The 24,925-nt window shown below is 36.1% G+C and overlaps 1 protein-coding gene across 9 annotated transcripts in view; it reads right to left on the bottom strand.

Moving 5' to 3' along the window:
* ATP2C1 (ATPase secretory pathway Ca2+ transporting 1) overlaps positions 1 to 24,925 on the bottom strand; it is a 116,448-nt gene that overhangs the window by 35,457 nt on the left and 56,066 nt on the right. For 8 of the 9 annotated variants that reach the window (XM_012538116.3, XM_049710181.1, XM_033412231.2 and 5 more), the window contains 8 exons: positions 23,851 to 23,940; positions 21,819 to 21,854; positions 18,540 to 18,601; positions 17,872 to 17,980; positions 6,557 to 6,712; positions 5,758 to 5,826; positions 4,698 to 4,773; positions 1,808 to 1,874 (listed from right to left, as the gene is read on the bottom strand). In XM_012538116.3, coding sequence (XP_012393570.1) covers positions 1,808 to 1,874; positions 4,698 to 4,773; positions 5,758 to 5,826; positions 6,557 to 6,712; positions 17,872 to 17,980; positions 18,540 to 18,601; positions 21,819 to 21,854; positions 23,851 to 23,940 — 665 coding nt within the window. Of the gene's footprint in view, positions 1 to 1,807; positions 1,875 to 4,697; positions 4,774 to 5,757; positions 5,827 to 6,556; positions 6,713 to 17,871; positions 17,981 to 18,539; positions 18,602 to 21,818; positions 21,855 to 23,850; positions 23,941 to 24,339; positions 24,408 to 24,925 lie in introns of all 9 variants that reach the window. The other variant, XM_033412232.2, reaches the window with a different exon arrangement.

Below are 24,925 nucleotides of genomic sequence, written 5' to 3'. Positions count from 1 at the left end.
TTTTAACTTCTTATTCATCCTACTTATTCCTTGTACTCCACTTGACTTTTTTTTTAATCCACTGGTTTTTATTCTGAAACTTGAACTATTACTTGCTAGGCCTATTACAGAGCTGTCATCCAGGATTTCTTTTCGTTAGAGGACTAGGTGAGTTCCACTTTTTCTTACACCCTACACAACATCATCTTCCTTTCTTTCACCCTTGTTTTGCTGGAATTCATACAAGAATAGGTAAGGGATAAATTTTTTGATTACTTGCTTATCCATTTGTAATTACCTAAATTGATACTTTGGCTAGACCTAGATTTATAGATTTAAAATCATTTCCCCCCATACTTTAATTGTACTGCCCCATTGTCTTCTAATTTAATCCAATGTTGCTGTGGATGAAGGTTTAATAAAATCCTTTTTCCCTTCTGTATTTGGTTAAATAAATCTCTAGCTCTGCTCCCTTAGTGACGACAGTATAGCAACTATGTTGCTAGGCAACACTGCCTATGATAAAAGGATCTCCTGACCGATAAATTATCCATGGACTGGGAGAATTATAATTATCTTACAGGAAGCTACAGCTTTGGGTTTCCTGAGTGTGGTGACTCTCATAACTGGGCACGTTTCTTGCAGGCATCCTGGAAAGTGTACGTTTCCAGAGATGCTGGCTCCTGTGGATTATGAGGTATTTTAACCCAGGACAGCTCCTGCCCTTACATGGTCACCTCATCTGCTTGTACCTAAGCTGAACTGCTACAGGGACTGCTGTAGCAACTCTCTCAGAAGAGGACGTTGCCCTGTGGTGCTCAGGACACAGGTACCGAGTATGACCTAAGAAAGTCTCGTGAGTTGAAAATCTTAGTAGAGCCTAAAAAGACCCTGTGGTGGAAACTGTAGTTGCTAATGAGAAGTATGATACCAGTCTAATTTTCCTTCCTGTACAGATGACCTGACCTGTTTTCTTTAGTCTCACAATGATGTATCTGGGTTGGAGTTTTTTTTGTCCTGCTTGGCATTTGGAGAGTCCTTTCAATCTATAAAGATTCATGTCTCGCTTCATTTCTTATATAATTTCTTCTTACCTCTTTTTAAATCTTCTATTACTTAGATATGGCATTTACTGAATTATTCTTTGTCACTTTTATCTCATTCTCTGTTTTAGACTTTTTATTCTATTTTTGGGGAGACCACTTCGACTTTATATCATAGCCTTTAAACTGAATCTTTAATTTCAGCAATCATAACCTTAATATCTTAAAAAAATATATTTTGGTTCTGTGATCCTTTTCTACAGCAATCTGTCTATCATGAATGCAGTTTCTTCACAAATCTCTGAAAATATGAAGGCTTTCTGTTTATTTTTAATTTTTCATCAATTCTTGCATATTTGGTTTTCCTCTGAGATGGATTATTCAATTTCTATATTGTGGTCTTTCTCTCTCATGCTCCTAGTTTTCAGTTTGGCAATCCTTAATTGTCTATATAAGTATAAAAAAGCAATATTGGATTGATAATACCAGACATGTAGTGTGGGGTTTCTCCACTGCATATACATAGGTTTTCATTTTCCTGGAGCTCATTTCAACATATGAATTCTGAACTATTTAAGTAGAGTTAATATATGTGCTCGTATAATACCTCCATAATGGAACATAAGCTATGTGCTTATGTTATGTGCTCGTATAATACCTTATGTGCTCGTATAATACCTTATGTGCTCGTATAATACCTCCATAATGGAACATAAGCTATGACTAACAAAGAAATAAGAGCGGCAAAAGAGACTTCAAATTATAAACAAACTATCAGAACTTACCTTACACTAATAGTAAACATTTCCAGGATATCTTTTCCTAGTAACCAGCCAACCAACATGATGATACCTGTAACAGAATCAAACAGCTATTTTTCCCTTTTATATAAAATCACCTGGGCATAGAAGGGATAGAACAGAAAGCTGAGGGCAGCAAAAGTCCCTTGATATAAAAGGGAAAGTTTATCAGATCACAATTATAAGATTTTACAAGAATCCATTAAGCAGGTGAGATTAAATTAAGCTTAAGGTTAAAACTGTGTATGCATGCACACACCTACAGTTTTACCTTTTGTTGCCACTGCTGCCACCCATCCCTTAAAGTAATAATATCTGAGAGTTCCCAATATAAGAGGGGGAAAAAAAGAAGGCAGCATATACATATAGGTTTTCTCTTAACTATGAGGTTCGCAAAAATAAACCCTGGAACTTTATTTCTCATAACTCAATATCCAGACACTGCACATTAAGTTTGTACTACAAACCAAGGAGTACTTAGGACTTGGCTCAACGAATGATATAAGACATTATAAGACAGTCAAAACTGCAATTAACATTTAAAAATTACGACCTTTACAGTGTTTAAAAGTTAAAAATGAATTAACATAAACCAAACAGCTGATTCTTTACTCTCTTCTTTAATCTTTATCTTTGAAAAGAAGGGGGGGCGCAAGGGATGTACCACTGGTTTTGTGAGGAAAAACACTGTATCAGAGTTTTAATAAAATAACTTCGAGACTGTATTCTAGATCAATATGGATATTGAAAACAAGGTTTTCTTCATCTTTCTGCAACTACAAAATAATGATCCGGATCCCACCCCAAATACTATCCCGATAAAAGAAATCTGTCCAGTGAATTATACCAGAGTCCAGCAAACTATACAGTCTATGGCCCTCTTACGTGTTTTTGTAAATAGTTTGTTGGAACACAGCCACACCCATTGTTTGTAAATTGTCTGTGGTTGCTTTTGTGCTGATGGCAAAGTTGAGTATTTCCAACACAGAACGTATGAACCAAAGGCTGAAACATTTACTATCTGGTGCTTTACCAAAAAGTCTGCTGACCCTTGATTTTGATCTTGATCCTTCTCCTATTCCATATACTATCCTAACAAGAAAAATTATGTCCAATGCATTTAAAACCAGGTAACCATAAAGTTGAAAAATTTTTATCACTAAATTTGACGTGGTTTAATGATACAATGTTAATATAAACTGGAAAGATTTAATTGGTTAAATTGCCCTTCAATTTACCAAATTCACTACAAATTCTAAAAAATAAACAGCAATAACCAAATGAAGGGAGCTATGAGAACATACACACCATTTAAACAAAAAGAATGAAATACCTTCCCAGCTTCTACTTTATGTTTATGATAATGAGAAATGGATCAAGAGGATTAATATTTAAGAAGTTATTTCGCTGAAACTGTACAGCAGAAATGTTGTCTTAAAATTGCATTGTTATCTTAAAAGCTAGCAAGAAAAATTAAAATAACATATGGAAGAATTAAACAGAGAAGGACTCTCTCACAGAGTTCATCCATGCATCTTTCCGCATGTGCTCTGCTTTTCCAAAAAACATTTTACTTTTCTCTTTAAAAAAAAAAGAAAGAAAGAAACAGAGAAAAGACTCCAAAATTGATGTGTTTAATGTTATGATAAAGATGTTGTGTCAACTCAGTGAATTAAGAATGGACTATGGAATTGATGGTACTAGGATAATTAACTTTTGAGTAACAAAGTAATAACTCTACCTTAAGTCTTATACTAAAATAAATTCTAAATAAAATAGAAAAATTAAGTGTCAAAAGTAAAAACTAAAGTAGTATAGTGATGTTTAAATAACTATAAACAAAAAAACATTCTCCCATATGGGGTTGGGGGAGCCTTTATGAATAGAACACAGACAGAAACTTAACTGCACTAATCATCAACAGGAGGGTGATAAGAATCTCAGGCAAGAGATTGTTTCATTACACACATCTCTCCCCTCCCTACCAAGTTTATTATACAGCCCTCAAAAGCAATTTAAAAATCAGGAGAAAAAAATACTTGTAACTTAAACAACAAAAGGATTAATATCCTAATTATACAAAGAGCTGTGACCAATCTAAGACTTATACCACAAAAGAAGAGGGACAAAAGAAATAAACCAGCAGTTCATAAAATAAAAAGGACTAACATACATACGACAAAGTGTTCTGTTCTTGAATAATGAATTTTGAAATAAAATAATGAGAAGACTTTTCTTCACCTATTAAGTTAGTGACAAAAAAGCTGGCAAGGATGCTGGAAGAGAGACTTTTATCTTGTTGATGGAGGATATTATTTGGCAATATGAAACAAAAGCCTTTAAAAACATGCCAAAAATTTTTAAATCACACAGATACTCTTTGACCCAATAATTTCACTTTCAGGAATTTATCCTAAGGAAATGAGAGGTGTTTATAATAAGATACCTGCACTGAAGAATCACTTACACAATTTTTTAAAACTTTAAAAACCTACACAAATGTCTAAAAGAGCACTGGCTTTTTATATATGTATACACACACATATTCACACAATGGAATACTATACAACCTTTAAATTTGTTTTAGAAGAGTAGTCATAACACAATACTATCATATTTTATTGAAGACTAGAAAGACAAATACTAAAATGTTTATAGAAATGCTCTTTGATTACAGGAATTACAGAGTTCTATTTTATCTTTGTAGCAAAGGACAACAGCTGGGGATTAGTTTTATAGTTTAAAAAAAGTAATAGTAGCTGAATAAATGAATGAATGAATGGAATTTTTCTATGTATGGATCTAACTCCCCCTTCCCACTCAAAAAATAAACCTAAGTAAATATAGGAGATATACATACTCACTGTTCTCTTACCTATTATACCAAAGGAGTAAAAGGAAAGTTGTTTTCCTAAGAGGTCCATGCTCTTCTGCAGAGGGGTTTTTGGTGCCTTGACAAATTGGAGAAGAGTGTCACCACAATTACCCAATTACCTAAATTTAGTGAGCTTTACTAGGTGCCAGGGACTCTAAGTGTTTGACACACACATGCTCGTGCTTAACACACCCATGACATACACAACTCTCCCTTGAGGTAAGTTTTAGCTCCTTCACTGAGAAAACTGTGAGGCCTAGACTGTTAAAAACCCGTTTATTTGAAAAGGTCTGTGCTCTCTATGCCTCTTTGAGGAAAAATCTATTCTCCCTAGCAGTTTCCCCAGGACTTCATTATCATCAGCTGCCCCTCATTTTTCTACTCTTTCTCCTTACAAAGATGCTTGTAACCCAAGTCTTTTTACCCTGTTGGCTCCCTGATCTCTGGCGATCCCTTCACCCCCAAGCTTGGGACGGTTTTACACACTGCATCACATATGGGAGTCTTAGCAGGCTACCTGAGAAATCCAGATAATTTGAGAAGAAAATGATATTTGTAGAATGCAACTTATTTTTTAAATATAAGAAGATATTTTAAATGAGAGAACTAATCTTCAATATCCTTCAACAAGGGTATCTTCCAAGTTATTTCACTTTGCAATCTTTTTTTCTCCAGATACTTGGAATTATGTGAAGTTGGGAATTTTGGTAGAAGACATGTTCTAAAGTACAAATATACTATTTAGTAATCTTTAAATTTAATATGATAAAGCTAATTTCTAAAAATAATAAGCCTTATAAATAACTGGCTAAACCTTCTCCTATGAACAATGAATAAACATCAGAATATTTCAAATATTAAAGTGTTAATTCAAACCCTTCCAATTACAGGCTTTCCACTTATGATTTTAAGCACAGACAACTGAGTAATATTCTGAATAAAATATTACTTCCAAAATTAACAAAATAATCCTCCAATATTCTCTTTTCCTCTACTTACAATGGAAAATATTTCGGATTTGAAACTCAAACATCATTAACAAACTAAGTTTGTTACTTACTTCCTCTGCCTGCATCATTTTAAAAACCTCTCCAAATTCAGAATTTTCTCCTGTTCCAATGACAATACCCTAAAGGGAAAAACAAGAAAACATATTTACATTCAGATGGAATCAACCTCTCTCAACCAAAGAACAAAACCCCTTCATTCCCTTTCTCCAAAGCCACCCACAGTCAAGATGTCTGACATACGTATCCAAGGTTCCCTCAGCAAATTTACTTTTGATGTTACTACAGATCCTTGAAAACAAACATCTCATTAAACTTATTACTGACTCAATTCTGTGGCCCATTTTTTTGTCTATGTTAATATTTCTGAAATTTGAACCTTTCTTATACTCAGTAGAGACATTTAATGTAGTTTCCCTCTCAAATGCTACTGAATGATGCCTTTTACATTTGTGTAATATTAAAATCCAGGAAATAAAATATTTGAAATCAATCAGTAGGAGAGTGATATGTAGTCTGAATATTATAGCCAGTATCATATCAACTAAATTGAAATTTTATTTAACCAATGGTGAACATATCCACAAGCCAAAAAAAAAGAAAAGAACAGGTACTGAGGACTATGCTTTTACAGGATCCATTACCTGGTAAATGGCAGAACTATGGATGTATTATAACTCAGGGACACGGCTTCTCCTTAGCCTCACAAATATCTGCCAAGGATTAGGTTCAATTCTGCCATTTCTTCGCCATATATTTTTAAAAGCTCCACATAAAACTAGCCAAAAAAGAACTGAGGAAATGGTTGAAAACAAAGGAACTGCTATCTTGAAAATGAGAAAGAAAATTTACCTTTGCTTTGCCACATCTGACCAGTGTTCCCATGAAGGCAATGTTACTTCTTGATGCAAGATCTCCATTAGTGGCAGCCGGCTGAGGAGCTGTCACCTTAGAACAAGGTGTTGTCTCTCCTGTCAAGCTGGACTCATCAATGGAAAGATCCACAGCCTTGGGGAACATAAAGCACTCCAGTAAGTTCAAGTTTGAAGACTCTCTCTGCTAAACTTAACATCTAAGGAGTCTGTAACCATCACTCCTTCCACAAATATCCTCCCTTCTATAAATTAACCAAATCTTTTATCACATCCATTACTTTAAGACAGTAGACTGGAATAGGTACAACCATATTTAAAAACGAAGCTAGGGGGGGCTTCCCTGGTGGCGCAGTGGTTGAGAGTCCGCTTGCCGATGCAGGGGACACGGGTTCGTGCCCCGGTCCGGGAAGATCCCACATGCCGCAGAGCAGCTAGGCCCATGAGCCATGGCCACTGAGCCTGCTGCTCCGCAATGGGAGAGGCCACAGCAGTGAGAGGCCCGCGTACCGCAAAAAAAAAGAAAGAAAAAGAAGCTAGGGACTTCCCTGGTGGCGCAGTGGTTAAGAATCTGTCTGACAATGCAAGGGACATGGGTTCAAGCCCTGGTCCGGGAAGATCTCATATGCCACGGAGCAACTAGGCCAGTGTACCACAACTACTGAGGCTGTGCTCTAGAGCCCGTGAGCCACAACTACTGAAGCCCATGCGCCTAGAGCCTGTGCTCCGCAACAAGAGAAGCCACCTCAATGAGAAGCCTGTGCACCGCAAGAAGAGTAACCCCTCCCCCTCGCAGCAACTAGAGAAGGCCCGCACACAGCAACGAAGACCCGATGCAGCCAAAAAAAAAAAGAAGCTAAATCAACAAAATCTACTACAAAGTAGACAGAACCATGGGACAAAATTAGCCTAAACTTCCAAATACAACTAGGGAAAAGGAGACACTAGCTGAGACAATCTTTATTTAGAGAAAACTCGACTCTCATGAGTTTTCTAAAATTATTTCCTAACTTTGCCATATCCTGAAGTCCTGAAAATGGGTTTGACAGATTTAAACCAACTATAACAGAAGAGAAATACGACTGAAAGATATAAAAGGTACTGAGAAATAAATAATTTCATCATTTTGGGTTTAATTTTCATGAAATTGTTCTTGCTATACATCCCTACATTTATTCTAAATTTATGTCAGCAAGAATCAAAAATGTATATAAATGTTTCCATGCAGATCATGAATATCATATCACCATCCAACTCTGCAATGGGTTCAATACTGAAGGCTGCACTCCTAACACAATTAAGAATTCACCTACCCATCATTTTATATGTGGAAAATACTGCAGATGTGACCTGGCTCTGTTTCTAAGTATGGCCCACAGAACAACAGTTCCAAGGATGTTAACAGGCATTGTGTATAGTGTTATAGATGGACGATCATCGATAAACCAACACACACATATATACACATACATACAAGGGAGGAGTACTCTGGTCAAGGAAGTTTTAGAAACACTGTGTTAAGAATTAAACAGCTCCCCCTACCATAGTGCTTCTCAAAACTTACAATGCACCAGCGTGAGGCACCTCAACAGGATTACAGATACAGCAGGGGTTGTGGAAGTGTGGTCTTAGCAGAACCAGCATCACCTCTAACACCTCAGAGCTTGTTAAGAAATTCACTGCCCTACCGCAAACAAGGAGGTGGGGAGAGTGAACCTAACAGACTGCAATTTACAAGCCCTCCAAGTAATTCTGATGTTGCACTCAGGTTTCAGAATCAACAGAAGAGTGTTTTCCAAACATCTTTGATCCATTTTATTCCAGAAGCTCTAGTTCAAGGATCATTAGGAGGCTCTTTGGGAAACTAGAAACTAGTTCATGATTTTACTCATTTTATAGGTTCATTCACTCACCTAAGCAACATTTACTGACTACCTTAACTATGTACCAGGCACTGGGTTAGATCCTAGAAAGAAAACAAGATAAGAAAATGAACCCAGAGCAGTTTAATGTGCAGTTTCACTGCTATTATAAACTGAGCTGGTGTTCTGAATTGGGCCTCCTGATTGACAATTCCTACTATGTACCAAGTACTCTAAATTTAAATCCTGTTTTTTCTTTTTTGTGGGGTGGGGAAGGGGAATAAATCTCATCTATTTAAATGGTTATTTTGTTATGACCATAAATACCTTAAAAAATCTCACAGAAAATAATTATTAAAAATTGAGTTCATGAATTCTTTCTCCCCATCTACATAATAAAACTTTTGATTTGATCAATGTCATTGATTCATTCACTTAAAAAGTATTTATTAATACTTATAATATGCCAGGTTCTGTACTATATCATCCAGAGTGAGAATCAGCAGTAAACAAAGTTTACTGCTGCCCTCAACTTTTATTCTAATGGGAAATTGATTTGAAAAAATAAACAAGAGTGGATAATATAATGCTTGATAGTGAGGAAAAAAACATGGTAAGAATGGAGAGTGACATTTAGATAGAAAGAGAACATCTCTCAAAAGCAGATGACCCTTTTGCAGAGCCCTGACTGGCGTGAGGGCCCCACGGTTGGGCCATAATCAGGGAGGACGGATTCTAGGCAAAAGGAGCACAAAGTACAAAGCCTGTAGGGGCAGGAACATGCTAGGTGCGTTCCTGTGCTAGGCAGGCATATGACACTGCAAATATAATCAAGTTTATAACATTAGATCATAAAGTTTAAGAATGTTCAGGATAAAAATAAATTATATCATACAACTCCAGAGAGACCAAACTGTGTTAGCATTTCCTGAAAGTTTAATACCATGTAAATGTGATAGATTTTAGTATCAAAATAGGCTTATAAAAAGTATTCCTTAAAACACAGATCTGACAGTCTTTAGAAGTCTTTAGAAGGCTTCCCATTTTATATAATTATGTATGCAAAGATAAGCCAGGTAAATTTGTGTTCATTACTTCACCACAACTACAGATTCAAAAAAAGAACACCTGCCATGTTCAAAAGCAATGAATTTTTTTTATTAAAAGAACACAGTTATTTGACTCTTCTTCCCAAATTAATCTTAGGTCTATATAATTTTTCACACTAACACATTTATTACCAAGTAAGAAAAAAGTTAGATCTTTCTTCAAAGATGATGCTAATACTAAAAGCAGTCAGTTGACACTTCCTTGCTCACTATCTGCTAGGCACCATGCTACACACCTATACTAAGTTATCTACTAACAGCTACTTAGCTACTAGCAACTCCAATGAGGCAAGCACTAGTAGTATTATCCCTATTTTACAGACATACTGAAGGATTAAGTGCCTCACCCAACATCACACAGCTTATAAACTATGGAGACGAAACCCAAACGTTAACAAATTAACTCCTATTCTTCTAAATTACAAAAGTCAACAAATAGTTTATTTTGTTTAGCAAGTTCCTCTTTAATGCTTGTTACAAAAATCAGAACTGCTTGTAATTTTCTAAGCTCTTAGTAAGAAAAACCTGCTAATATTTAAAAACAAATACTTGTATACAAGCTATAGAACTCCTTTCTCTGTGAGAAAGTTGAAATTTATGTTTTCCCACTGAAGAATTTTTACTTCAAATGTAAATCTTAAACAAGGATAAATACTAACATTAGGTGGTTGTCAAGGAATACAAATATAATCTGACTTTTTAAAAAGAGGGGGGAAGCATGGCTTTTATTGACTCTGTCAGGGACCCAGCTCTTCACTGTCAGCCTCAGCAGGGCAACAACCATTTAAGAGTAAGAATTTTTGTTCAAATCAGGTTTTTCTACAGAAAACAGGCATGTAATTTTTTGTACAACAACAATCAGCCCTGTGTTAGTATACAAACTAATGTGGAACGAAAGGGAGCTTTGTTTGGGTCCTTATCTTTTTTTCCTATATAATTATAAATCTGTTAAAATTAACAACACATTATTAATGAAATTTGTCTAAATCATACATTGTAGCATAGCTCTCAACTGTCCCTTGAACAAGACTATTTTCTAAGTGACAAGTTAGTTTCTCCTAATAGTGACTGCAAGTTTTCGCAGGAAGCAGTTTTGAGAGAGTAAGGGGAAGGAAGTCATTTCTAGGAAGGGTGGTACCTTAATAAAGTAGGCAAGCCTAATTATTACACTTTAACAAGTCACAATTTAATTCACCTGAGAAGAAAGACATTAGAGTCATTTATCCATTGCATTCATGAGAGAAAGGTTAGGATAAAATTAAGTCAAAGAATCAGCCAGCTCCATGCCTTCCATCCAAGTTTAAACATAAAACCTTCAGAAAAGCTGTTAATAAGGAAACTGATTATGTTTCTCTTCATTCTTCCTCAGGCACAATGGTGGAGGTGTAAATAATACACAACACAGTTCAAAAAGCAGAATGTAAATAAGAATCAAGATGCATACATAATCCCACAATCTGAATATTTAACACCTACAGAATTTAAATGGTTGAAAATAACTCACAGGATTATTCCTATAAAACATTAGGCAGAAATAAGGTAAATGCCAAAGTCACAAAGGTTTCCTGGAAAGCAAAAAGTGACTGCTTAAAAAAATTACAGTTAATATGGTACAATTGGTAACTACAAATAAGTTCATAAACTAAAGAACATCTTAGTATCCTGTATGCTGCTAGGTTAATCACCTCTAGTCCAGAATTAAAAGCAAATCAGAAATGGATTTCTTTCCCCAGAAATGAATCTTCCAAAATATTCATCTGCAACTGCCTGATCATGATAAAATTTCTTACTTATGCTCTCAAAAATTAAGATTCCTCTTACTGTTTATTCAAATGAAGGAAAATATAATTAAAAATTCTTCATGAGCTCTAGCTTATTAATCAAAGGTCAACTGACCAAGTGTTACATGAAATCAATTTTATCCCATGGTAAATGCTTGCAAACTTGACTTAAGAGTATGGATTCAGGGACTTCCCTGGTGGTGCAGGGGTTAAGAATCCGCCTGCCAATGCAGGGGACACAGATTCGATCCCTGGTCCAAGAAGATCCCACATGCCGCGGAGCAACTAAGCCCATGTGCCACAATTACTGAGCCTGCACTCTAGAGCTGCCCCCGAGCCACAACTACTGAGCCCGTGTGCCACAACTACTGAAGCCCGCACGCCTAGAGCCCATGCTCCACAAGAGAAGCCATTGCAATGAGAAGCCCATGCACCGCAACAAAGAGTAGCCCCCCGCCCACCGCAACTAGAGAAAGCCCACGTGCAGCAACACAAAGTGTACATTCAGTGCTTCTTACTTAAAAAAAAAAAAAGTACAGATTGAACTTGATCAAGTTGTCAATAATTTAAAGGCAAATATTTAAATTTGGTTAACAATGATTTATAGGATATTTCAGTAAGACTATTAAAAGGAACAAAATTTCAAAAGGGGACCTATTTTTGCAACAGTCCTTTCCTACTAATGTAAAATGATACTCTTAAAACAAAGACACTAAGTCTCACTTCTAACCCACCCATATTGTCTTTTTAAATTCTAGTGACTGAGGAAAAAAAGAGTTCTTTCTCATCAGCATTTTAAAATGAATAGCGTTGCTCAGCTCACAATAGTTTTTAACCACTGAACTATAAAAATCAGACAACAAAACACTAAGCAGAGCTCCACTTATACAATCTTAGAGAACCAGCACTCCTATTGCTCTAAGTATGGAATGGTTTTCTCAGCTGTATGATACTATTAAAGAAAAATACATCTTTTCCAAAGTCAAACACAAGTGATTATATCAAATAGTTTTTAGTGAATATGAATGTTTCCACATCCCACAAATACATCATACACCTTTTCCAACATTCTAGTCAATTTCTTTCAACAGCTAATTTAAAATCTCTACTTCCTAAGATGTTTGTAAATTGCTTTTTTACAAGTATGTATATGTTTAATAATTCAGAAATTTAAAAGTGAAGTTTCAGTGATAAATCACAATAAGGAGGGAGCAACATACTGTAAATCAATTTATCAAATTTACCTGCCAAAAAAATACACTGAAGTCAATATAAAAACTTACAACTCAGGAGTAACATCACAGAAAATAGTGGAGCACGGCACTCAAACAACTGGTCCCTCCACTAAAAACTCATAAGCTGGCAAAAACTAACAGAATAAACTCTGGAATAAAAAAGCAAACAGAGAAATGCTTGAGAAGAAAAAGGCATTTTTATTTGCCTGTCTGCTACGCCCCATTCCCAAGAGAAGCAGCAATAGCTGTGGGGATGGAAGCTTCTGTTCCTGGACCCTGCTCCTAAAATACTATAGTTGTGTGTTTTGACCTGTCTGGCAGTTCTCTGAAGGACTGGTGCAGAGGCTGACCTTTAATTCACATCCTGACTCCAGCTAGAGTAGCTTTCCAGGTATCTGCCAAAAGATTAAAGACATATACTAGCAGGCAAAGCACAGAACAGGGCAAGCAGCAGACACAACCAAAAGACTGAAAAGGAAGAGACTAAGGTGGAAGTTCTTTGAAGAAATAATGGCTTGGAAGGGCTACCACATATACCAGGGAAGACAAAGTGTAAAATGCATACCAATTTAAGCATTATAAGAGTCCTAGAACAAAAAAAACTAGAAATGGGCAGAAAGAATATCTGAAGAAATATTGGATGAAAACTTCCCAAATTTAATGAAAGACAGGAATCTATACATCAAAGAAGACAAATACACTCCAAACAGGATAAACTCATAAACGTCTACACTGAGAGATATTATAACCAAACTGCTGAAAGACAAAGACAGAATCTTGAAAACAGCAAGAGCAAAGCAACTTATCATGTACAAGGGATTCTCAATAAGATTAGCATCCCATTTCTTATCAGAAACCATGGCAGCTAGAAGCAGTAGAATAACATATTTAAAGTGCTTAAAAAAAAACAAAGAGAATTCTATATCCAGCAAAACTATCTTTCAAAAATGAAAAATTAAGACATTCCCATTTAAACAAAAATTGGGTTTGAAAAAAAAAGTGGCAACTGTACCCTGTGTGTAGATCTTGAAGACAGTTTCAAAGAATGATATGGGCTAATAACACTAACACATGAGCCACAAAAGAAAGTATCAACAGAATTAATCATTCAGTACTCCAAGTGAAGGAAAATCTTGGTACATTTCAGGCAATATTTTGTGTTTAGTTAAAAACTTGTAGCTAAGAGGTAAAATATTTTCAACAGCCAAAAGAAATCCTCTTTTCCTCTGACTCTTACATTGTTTTCTCTTACAAAGAATTCTTTGTTCAAATTTTGATATAGACTTTACCTGGAACATTATGGAAAATATGTTATGTTTCCAAAAAGGCAAAATGTACTGTTATGTAGGTATGTATAGTCTATAAGATTGCTTCATCTAAAGTCACTGTCTGACCAATCCCTTGGCTGCCCCCAATTAACTAGCCAGAGGTCTCTCTTCTGAACTACTACTAAAAAATTAAAATAAAAATCCTAAGGGAAAAAACTGGAGAACATGCCCATAGCTCAATTCCTCTAAGTTTTACTATCCCAGCTCCACAAATAATTCTAAGGTTCCTATGCTGGTAAGCTTACTGCCACCAACACATATTCGCTCATTCCTTGGCCATGGAAAACTGACTCAGGCAAGAAAACCAAATACAGAAATCCTTAAGTTATCAATATTAATCTTCTTTAAAAAGGGTTTTACAAAAGATAGGCTCAACCTGCTATGGACTGAATTCTGTCCCCCCAAAATTCATGCTGAAGCCCTAAACTCCAATGTAATGTGATGATAACTGGAGATAGGGTCTTGGGAGGTAATCAGAGTTAAAGAAGGTAATGTGGATGAGGCCCACATAATGGGATCAGTGGCTTTGTAAGAGGAAGAGGGATCACTCTCTCTACCATACGAAGACATAGCAAAAAGACTGCAAGACAAAAGAGCGCCCTCACCAACAACCCAATTCTGCCAGACCCTGACGGTGGACTTCCCAGCACCCAGAACCATAAGATATAAACATCTATTGTTTAAGCCACCCAGTCTATTGTATTTTATTACAGCAGCCTGAATTGACTTAAGACACAGCCAGAAAATACCAGATAAAAGTTATATAGCAGTGAGTCACTGAACTTGCTGACAAGATGCTACTACAGGCCCACGCAAGAATTACAGCCAAAGTCTGAACCACTGAAATTATGACAGGAACCCTGGAGTTGCAGCAATGACAATGCTGAAGTGACAACCTTGGCCATGGGCCATGTCCACACGAAAAGAACTATACTGCAAAAGTCCTACGCTTACTTTTTCCAAAGTGAAATCCATGTGCTTTATCTGTGAAAAATTAATAATAGCCCAAGGATAACTGAGGAGTCTTCTGTTTCCTTTATACTCTAACAAAGAGTTTGTTTCATGTAGGAACATCAAATAACCAGCTAGCCTTACATAATCATTCACCACAACCAAATTCAGCAAACAACACTCCAATAAGCCAATTTAATTACAAAAAGTTAGTAACCTGTGTCCAAAAGAGAATTTCACCTTATCAGCTTTCTTATGTCTTCGGTCAGTACATTTAAATCTAGAAGCGGCAGGAAAGGCTCAATTCTTTTAGGAATGTTGTCTCAATCTACTATCAAAGTAGTTGCAAAAACATGCCTCTGGTACCAGGTAGGGGAGAGAAGTGACAGAAGAAATTAAAGATGTTCAACTATATATGTAAAGTGGATTAACTGGAACAAAATCAACCTAAGCACAGCACTGCCAAATAAAACGTGCTGATGAAGTGTCTGAAAAGTTAACAAGTAGGGGGAAAACAATCAAAACTAATCAATTACTCCACAAAGCATACACTTCTAATTTTTACATCATCAAGCTTTAAAATGTCAAAAATCCCTCTTATTAAACTCACAGTAAGTCTTCGATATATATTTGCTGAATGGATAAAATATGTACTAATCCATATTCTGACAAGTATTTTTCTATATGAGAAATTAATTTCAATTATCTGAGATAATTCTCAATTAACCCTTGTTTAAATGAAACCCTTAAGTACTTTACTAAGTCAAATGGTGTTTTAAAGCTTCTGTGCCGTTATACTGCTCAAATTGTTCAAACAATGGGAAAATCATCTTCTAACTATCCCACTGAGGAGGTCTGCTTCTGAATTAGAAGAGAAGCACTCCATAACAAATGGTGACAAAAACTTCATGGATTCAAGTTAGGGTTCTTTGGGGGAGGGGAAGATGATTTATATCAAGTGACAGGCCTACTACATCTCTAAGGAAGAATAATTCAAGGTCTTATCATTAACCAAATATTAGGGATAGGAGGAAGGGACAAGAAGTGAGTAAAAAAGATACAAAAAGACCTACTAAGGGGAGAAAGAAGGTAATAAAGTAAAATTAACATTCCCAATACTTGCTGTATTGTGTTATTTGCACTCAACAATTAAAGCAATCTGATATCTTTCTAAGGATAAATTTTAAGTATTTGGAAGAAAGACCTTTCTTTATTTCAAGATTAAATGAAGCTTGTACTTATAACTCCAAATGTTCTTCAGGCTTTCCATAACCTCCACATGAGAATGCTCATGTTTTGGGACACACTAGGTATTCAAAGAATGACAGCTCTGTACATGTCAATTCCAATAACAGATGAGACTGGCATTCTCATGGGCTATGAGGGCTTCTTATACTAGGTGCCTTACTCCATCCCTTCAACATATTCTACACACGGTGGCAGGATTAAACGTAACATCATTGCCAGCTAGGTATAACCTTCAAAGCTAAATCCCAACCAATAAAATCTGCAGTGGAGCTTCATATCCAAGGCCCCCTGATTCTACCATATGTTTTCTATCTTTAACATAGTGCAGCTCTAATCACATACCAGAACACTCACAGGGATCTACATACAGCTGCTGCTGCATCTTTGTTCAGTACTACCCTTCGTTTATGACCACCAGAGCAATGTTGTCTGAGGCATGCTCATTTCACTCAAATCAGAAGTAACCTCTCCCTTCTCTAAATTTTCTACTCCATTCTTTGTAGTTCTCGTTCACTTACGCAGTTCTATCTTATCTTATGGTGATTTGTGTATACCAACAGTCTGCTCTCTGAGGGCAAGAGCTCTATCACACCATCTTTGTGTCTCCCACAATGCCTAACACTCATTTCCATAAAGATCTGCTGATTTACTACATGGATACCTCAAAAGACTCTATGGGAAAAACAGATATATTTTAAGGGAAAAAAAAATGTTTAGATATGTCACTGTTTTAAATTGCATTTGCTTTTTATATCACTTTGATAATCTCAGTGTTTTAAGTGAATATTTAATCCATTTACAATTAAAATAAGCACTAATACAGTGCGGTTCTATAGCTCTTCCTACTATTTGTTCTCTATTTGACCCATCTATTTATTCTATGTTCCTATTTCTGTTCCTTTCTTATTGTTTGCCTTCTTTTAGATTAGAAAAGTTGTTTCCTTTCTTTATTAAATTACTTATACATCTGTTACTATTCTTTAATTTTTTTATTTTTATTGAAGTATAGTTGATTTACAATGCTGTGTTAATTTCTGCTGTACAACAAAGCGATTCAGTTATACATATATATACATTATTTTTCCATATTGTTTTCCATTATAGTTTATTACAGGATACTGAATATAGTTCTCTGTGCTATACAGGACCCTGTTGTTTATCCATTCTATATATAATAGTTTGTGTCTTCTAACCCCAAACTCCCAGTCCATCCCTCCCCTACCCCCCACCCCCACCTTGGCAACCACAAGCCTTTTCTCTATGTCTGTGAGTCTGTTTCTGTTTTGTAGATAAGTTCATTTGTGTCCTATTTTAGATCCCACATATAAGTGATATCATATGATACTTGTCTTTTTCTTTCTGACTTACTCACTTAGCATGATAATCTCTAGGTCCATTGCTGCAAATGGCATTATTTCATTCTCCTTATGGCTGAGTAATATTCCATTGTATATATGTACCACATCTTCTTTAGCCATTCCTCTGTCAGTGGACATTTAGGTTGTTTCTATGTCTTGGCTATTGTAAATAGTGCTACTATGAACATAGAGGTGCATGTAACTTTTTGAATTAAGAGTTTTGTCTGGATATATTCTCTAGCCCCTTCTACCACGTGAGGACATAGCAAGAAGGCACCAGCTATGAACCAGAAAAAGGGTCCTCCCCAGGATGCGACCATGCTGGTGCCTTGATCCTGGACTTCCAGCCACCGGGACTGTGAGAAATACATTTATGTGTTATTTTGTTACAGCTGCTCAAACAGACTAAGACATCAAACTCACCTCAAACAAGCGCAAGTCAGCAGGAACTCTGTCCCCAACAGAAAGGCAAACTGTATCACCTGGAACCAAGTCTCGTGCAAGTGTATGTTCCAATTTTCCTTCACGCACACTGTAACATGAAACAGAAACCACCACAGAGGAAGAAAGCAAGCCAGGCTACTTATTTGAAGAAATTCCTTCCAGTAGGCTTGCTTGAGGGAAAATATATTGCATTATCACCACTTCTAAGGAGATAAGTCAAATACAGAAACCAAGAAAAGACTTACTCTTGTGCTCTTGATAATTAAGATGCTCAGATGAATTAAAAAAAAAACAAAGCACTGGAAAAGCTATCCAGGTACTCAAATGTAAAATGCGAAAACTGTAGCAACCTTCTCAATCACCAGGGTCTGATTATACATCACTGCACCCACAACAGTGCTTGGCACATAGTCACACACAGAAAGTATCTGTTGAATAAATCCATGTCTCAAGAATCTCAAAATTAGAAGTAACAAAAGTTTTAATAGTACAACTTGCTATACTGAATAGGGCATGAATTTTTCATGTCAGATTAATGGTTTCTACCTTATGTTTAAACAAATATTGGGCCACAATGTACACTGTAATAGTCACATTTAATTTCTACTTTTAAGAGTAGAAATCCGTATCAGAAACAAGGATCATACCAATGGCATTCTGGTGGCATAAGTTTATTCAGTTCTTCAAGAGATTTTTCTGAACGATATTCCTATTAAAAAAAAAATTAAGAAAAAATATTTATAAAGAAATGCAAATATGTACATTCTTAAGAACATATACTATGTTAGACTTAACTAAATATTGACCCCAATCATTATTTTAACATTTCTCCCAATTTTTATCTTTTTCTTTACTTGCATTTATATTCCTACCCATAAAAGCTTGTCCTTTATGTTAAGTATATAGTAACCAATTTTTGATAATTAAGTATTCTCAATTTTTTATATATATATATTTTTGGGGGGGGGGTGCTGGCACACCAGTGCAGTATGTGGGATCTTAGTTCCCCAACCAGGGATCGAACCCACGTCCCCTGCATTGCAAGTGCGAGTCTTAACCACTGGGCCACCAGGGAAGTCCCTCAATTTTCTATTTCAATATTCAGTGTGCAAACCTAAGGTCAAGTTACTTATAAGAAAGTGAAGAAAACTGATTAGTGTGTCCAAAAAGTAGTTTTCAGTCATTAAAAGTTAAGATCATTGAGCCTCATAATTAAGATAACTTTACTTTTAGTGTTTAATGACCAAGGAAGTCAAAGACAATTAACTGCAAACAACACTGGTGTTGAGGATTCAAGCCCAAGGCAAGGTTTGTGAAACAAATCTTCGTGGGAAGAACGTAAGTTAAACAAGGAGAGAGATGTGGCTGCCCTACCCTTTCCCATGACTGAATTACCTAGAAAGGGGAAATTCTCAGGGGCCCTAACTGTGAGGCTCCAGCCTTCCTCCAACCATACAATCACAGCTGAGAGTCAGAGACAACCTTCACCTCAGTAATGTGGGCTGTCTTGCTTCACACAACATCACTGCTATTTTTGTCTCATGTCTGCACTAAGTACACCAATCTTTTGATCTAAGGTTAAAAAGGGAGAAGAGGGCTTCCCTGGTGGCACAGTGGTTGAGGGTCCGCCTGCCGATGCAGGGGACACAGGTTCGTGCCCCGGTCCGGGAAGATCCCACATGCCGCGGAGCGGCTGGGTCCGTGAGCCGTGGCCGCTGAGCCTGCGCTCCACAACAGGAGAGGCCACAACAGTGAGAGGCCCACGTACCTCAAAAAAAAAAAAAAAAAAAAAGGGAGAAGAAGGGGTAGGGAGAGTAGTGGGAGTGAAAGTCGGGGGGTGTTTTGAAATGACTGCAGTGCTAGCACTAATCAAAACTGCACACCTATCACAAACGTTTTCAAATAGAAAACACAAAGCTGTATATGAATAACTTAGAACTAAATCTGTCTTTACTAATTAAGCAAGAGGAACAAATGTGAGAGTAAGGTAAATCTGTAAATATAAAAATCACAAGACACCCAGGGTAATATACAGCATAAGGAACATTACAATAATTCTGTATGGGGACAGACGGTTACTAGGCTTATGGTGATCATTTCATAATGCATGCAAATATCAAATCACTGTATACTGCACCTGAAACAATACTGCATCTCAACTATACTTCAATTTTAAAAAAAAATTACAAAGACACCCCTCCCCCAATCATACCAAGGATATTAAGGAATTTGGAAGTTTTAACCAAAAATTCCATAAAAGGCTAGAAAACACTCACTACTCCTAGATCCTAATAAATGACATAGAAGCTGCCCAATCTTTACCTCTCTCCTCAGACTTCTTAGCCTTTACTCAACTACAACTACAAAGATACCTCTATATCAAAATGATCCTTCAACACAAACTTGACAGCCATCTCAAATGAACACCTAAAAGTTAAATTTTAAATTTATTGTAAGGTGGCATCAATATATGACTATACGAAACAATTAGCTATTTTTATGACTGCAAGGGTGTACAATGAGGATGGGAAATTGAGATTAGAAAGGAGGGAAGGCAGATGTAAATAATAAAAAGCATTCTCCTCCTAAAACACAGGTAAAAACACATATAAATAATGAACCTATCAAATGAACCTATCATAAAGATATCTGGCAGATGGTTTCAGCCACTACATTTAAGGTGTGTAACACACTATCTTTGTGTAAAAGTCCACACTGAGTACGTTAAAATAGAAATTTTGTGGGATTTTTTTCTGAGAGTAGGGGCTATTACCAAGCTACTAATGTCTTCCATACAAAGTGATAATACTGTAAGAATACTTCTGAAGCAAGCCACTCCATACATCTGTAGCATTATTAAAGATGCAAAAGGGTTCCAGTTACTGGTCCAGTGCGGCGTACCACCCACATGACCAAATGAATAGCTGTGTCCAATGAGGCTCAGCCTGGAATAACCTCTACTAAACTAACCCGCCACCTGCCCTAAGGCAACTTTTATCTGTTCTAAGCAAAAGTATTCCCTAGATACAGGATCCCTGATGGTGTACTAATGCAACTCACAAACTTGCTGCAGACAACCTGATTAAAACCGGCTTTTCTACACTGGGTGACTATAAAACAAATTACTAAATTAGAGATTACCACAGGAAAACTGGATGATGACAGGAAATACCCAAGGAATAAATCATAGATGTGGAAATAACCACAGCCACTTAAAATATAGTCTTAAGATTCAAATTAACATGAATTTCAAATGCCATATAAATTTTTCCCTAAACTAGAATAATTCTTCTAGTCTTATTAACCATGCTTTAAAACTTTTAGCTAATCAAATGACACCTGCCAACACTGTTCTAAAACCTAAAGAAGTTATCAGATATTTAAATAAACATAAAACTAAGCCCATGTTTTTATTTATATCTATACTGGTCAACAGAAATCCAGACATTATCTCCACATTATTCACATTAATTTTTTAAAGGGGGTTCCTTTTCATATATCTTCTTTACTGTTCCAATGTCTATGCTGAACAGGGAGTTCAATCCAGATCAGAACATCCCTTCCATTGAGGAATGAGGAATTTGAACTCTGGCCCAATTTGTTAACTGGAAAAAATTTAAAAGCCTACTGCTGGATTTTATTTCTATTACTGTACTTTTTGCTTCCATCTGCTTCAGTTATCTTTAACATCATCAAAAAAAAAACTAGATTTCTTCATGCCACTGCCTAAACCAAAGCAGTCAAGTTGGTTCCACAAACTTCCTTGCAGAGTTATTGTTTTTGAAATTATTTCAAAAACAAAGAATAAATTGTTCTGACCAACATACCCATTAACTATACATTTTAACTAACATAAGCCACCTTGATTTTTTAAGCAATTAACTAAAATACCATTTTTATGTCATCAAAATAGGCTACTTACTCACCTGAACAAAGGCGACCGTAACGACGATAAGTATTGCCTAAACAAAACAAACAACCTTTTTAAATAAGACATTGTAATAACTGTTAATCATATCTTATTTTTCTGACTCTATCTGCAGCCCCAAGACACCAGACACTAAGCACAAAACATCCAGGGAAGGAATCACAACTCCGCCTTGAGGCCTGTGGGGAAAAACGGACAGGTGACAGGGACCTGCCTCCCCAGGAAGGCTTCTCAAACTCTTTGATCTCAGGATCCCTTTATGCTCTTACAAACAGAGGACCAGCTTTTGTTTATGTGACTTCCAGCTATTGATATTTACCATATTAAATACGTTTTCAATCACTCAGTTTTAATTTCTACTTATTATCTAAAAAAAAGTAAGCCCATTACATGTTAACATACAACATTTTTTATGAAAAATATTCCCCCCAAAAAATTGTGGGAAAAGTGGCAGTGTTTTCAATTTTTCTATCTTTAATGTCTGCTTTAATACAAAGCCAGATTCTCGTATCTGCTTCTGCATTCAATCTATTGATATGTTGATTAGGCTGAAGTATATGAACAAAATTCAGCCTCATTCAGATATTGTTGAAAAAGGGAGGAGTATTTTAAAAGCCTTTTCAGATGATTGTGGATATTATTCTTAGCTATACCAAAATTAGACAACTGTTACTTCAAAAGTAATTTGCAATATAGAACCTAAAACTATATCAATGAACTTTTCATAATCTGTTATATTAAAATCTACTGATCTCTTTTGCATGTTTCATGGCTCTTTTGTCACCGAACATTTTGTATCATCATGCACTGGTCATTTAGAAAAGATTGATTCACTTGGTTATTCAAATCTTTCAAGTGTTGACACATTTCATAATAGTTAAAAAAAAAATCACATTCACTAAAATCACTACTGATCTTATTAGAATAAGGTCTTAAATACTGGGAAGCTGTCCAGCATAAAATAATGCATAAAATTTTTGCAAAATTCTAATTATCACTGAAAGCTTGAATTTTACCATTGGCAACAAATTCTGTCAGTTGTTTTTCTTGTAGTGATAGGCTCATGCCACTCACTTTCAAAAAAAGTATGCCAGTTATCCAAGTCTTAATAACCATAGTTTGTCTATCAGTCATTCTTTCGAGTAAAAGGCTAGTTCAGCTCAGCACACAGCCTTTCCTTGAAACAACCATCATACTTCAATGCGTACTTCCCATTTCATCACACAGAACATTAAAAAGGTATATATTTAAGGATCAAGACTTAATAAAATTAATTTTTACTGTTTTATCAAAAACACTGCTAAGAGAAACAAACAGTGAAAGAAAACAATGACTACTAGTTTGTTGCCATTATTTTGATTCAAACCGAAGCTCTAACAGTTTTACCCGCCATCACTTTTGCGCCACTGATGCAAATGTCTATAGCAAAAAGACAATGTTTTTAGTTTTATGAAAGTAGTTTTGACCTCATATGCTGCCTTAAAAGAATCTCAGAGACTCCTGGGAGTCCACAAGCAAGAGCTGGTGAATCACAGCTCTACGTTCATTTCTACTGTGTTCTTAAGCCTAACACACTTGCTTTAATCAATGCTTATACTTACTATAAATTTTTATACTACAATGAAACAGAAGGGCAAGGAAAAAAAAAAAGATGAAAGCCAGAATAACCTAACTGGAAAGAATAAAATACAGAGTACACTGTTAAATAATACTTTTAATTTTTTAAATGTCAGGCTTCAGTTCACGATTACTCAAACGTATTCTCAATTGGAAAGTAAAATAAATATTTAACTGGAAAATTATTATAAAATATTTCATATCTGTGAAATTATCGGATTGTTAAATAATTCTAGGGTGCCAATCACAGACCCTTGAACATTACATGAGATCACTGCAACTAAAACCAGAATTTGGATTTTAACAAAAAAACCTGAAGAAGCATTAAGGCATGTCTCAATTCATTTTCTAAAATAAAAGCCAATCCTAATTTATATGATTAACAATTTCTAAAAATATATATTTTTTCTTACCACAGTGATACTGACAGCATCATCAAACTGATGCATTAAAACACTGATGACTGCAGAAGCCAGAAGCAGCATAATAAGGGGATTTTTAAACTGAAAGTGAAAAAAAAACAGCAATTCAACAGTTTTGTATGAAAGACAGTTGTGCACCAGCACAGCAAAAGCCTAAAAAAAACAACTATCAGGGCATTATTACTTAAAACTAAGAATTTACCAATTCCTTATAGTACACATGTATTTTTAGTATACTATAAGCTGTTCTGAATTTCTACCCAGGCTAGAATAAATGGAAAATAACTTTGAAGCTAAAGGTTTACATTAAGCACTGGGTAGAACACCTAAATTATAAATTCCAAACATTCCTCAGCATTCCTATACTATAAGTAAATGGGTGTAGATTACAATTCTGTGGTTGACCCACCCACCACAGGAATAACCACCCCCCACCAGGGGAGGGGCGGGGCAGCTAAGAGCAGACAGTAAGATCCTCACCACAGAAGAAGCTGAAGATTTCCCCAACACTGGTTTTCCTGACATCTAGCTAGCAGAGACAAAAGTATCTAAAGAAACAAACCACAGCACCAACTCAATCAGGCAGCTCTTAAATGACCAAGCACCAGAGCCACCCCAAATTCTTCTAGTTGGACATCCTAGTTAAACGTCAGAGCTCTGCTGCCAGAGTGCCTTCCTCTGATGAAACGGTGCCAATCGCCGTCAAAGTTGCAAAGTAACTTTGCGAAGAATCCATCCCAGCAGAGAGCCTCAGCCCCTGGATATCATAACTGTGAAGTTAGACGCCACCACCTCCCACTCCCTTTATGGCTCCATTCCTTGGCACAGCTGTTGCAACCCTGCTTCACATCAGAATCACGTGAAGAGTTTCCAACAAATGCCCAGGTTCACACCAGAGCAATCAAATCAGAATCTCTGGGCACAGGGCCCAGGCTTCAGCATTTTTAAAGCACTCCCCAAGTGATTCTAATGCACAGAGGATTGAAAATCACTGATCCAGCAAAATAAAAGTACAACTGCAATGTGGTTCAGGGTTGACAAACTACACACAAACTGAGCCAGAGTA

Source organism: Orcinus orca, chromosome 5 (assembly GCF_937001465.1).
Source record: "Orcinus orca chromosome 5, mOrcOrc1.1, whole genome shotgun sequence".
In the NCBI taxonomy this organism is placed as follows: domain Eukaryota; kingdom Metazoa; phylum Chordata; class Mammalia; order Artiodactyla; family Delphinidae; genus Orcinus; species Orcinus orca.
The sequence above is the reverse complement of the archived record's forward strand: the minus strand, read 5'-3'. Positions and strand labels throughout refer to the sequence as shown.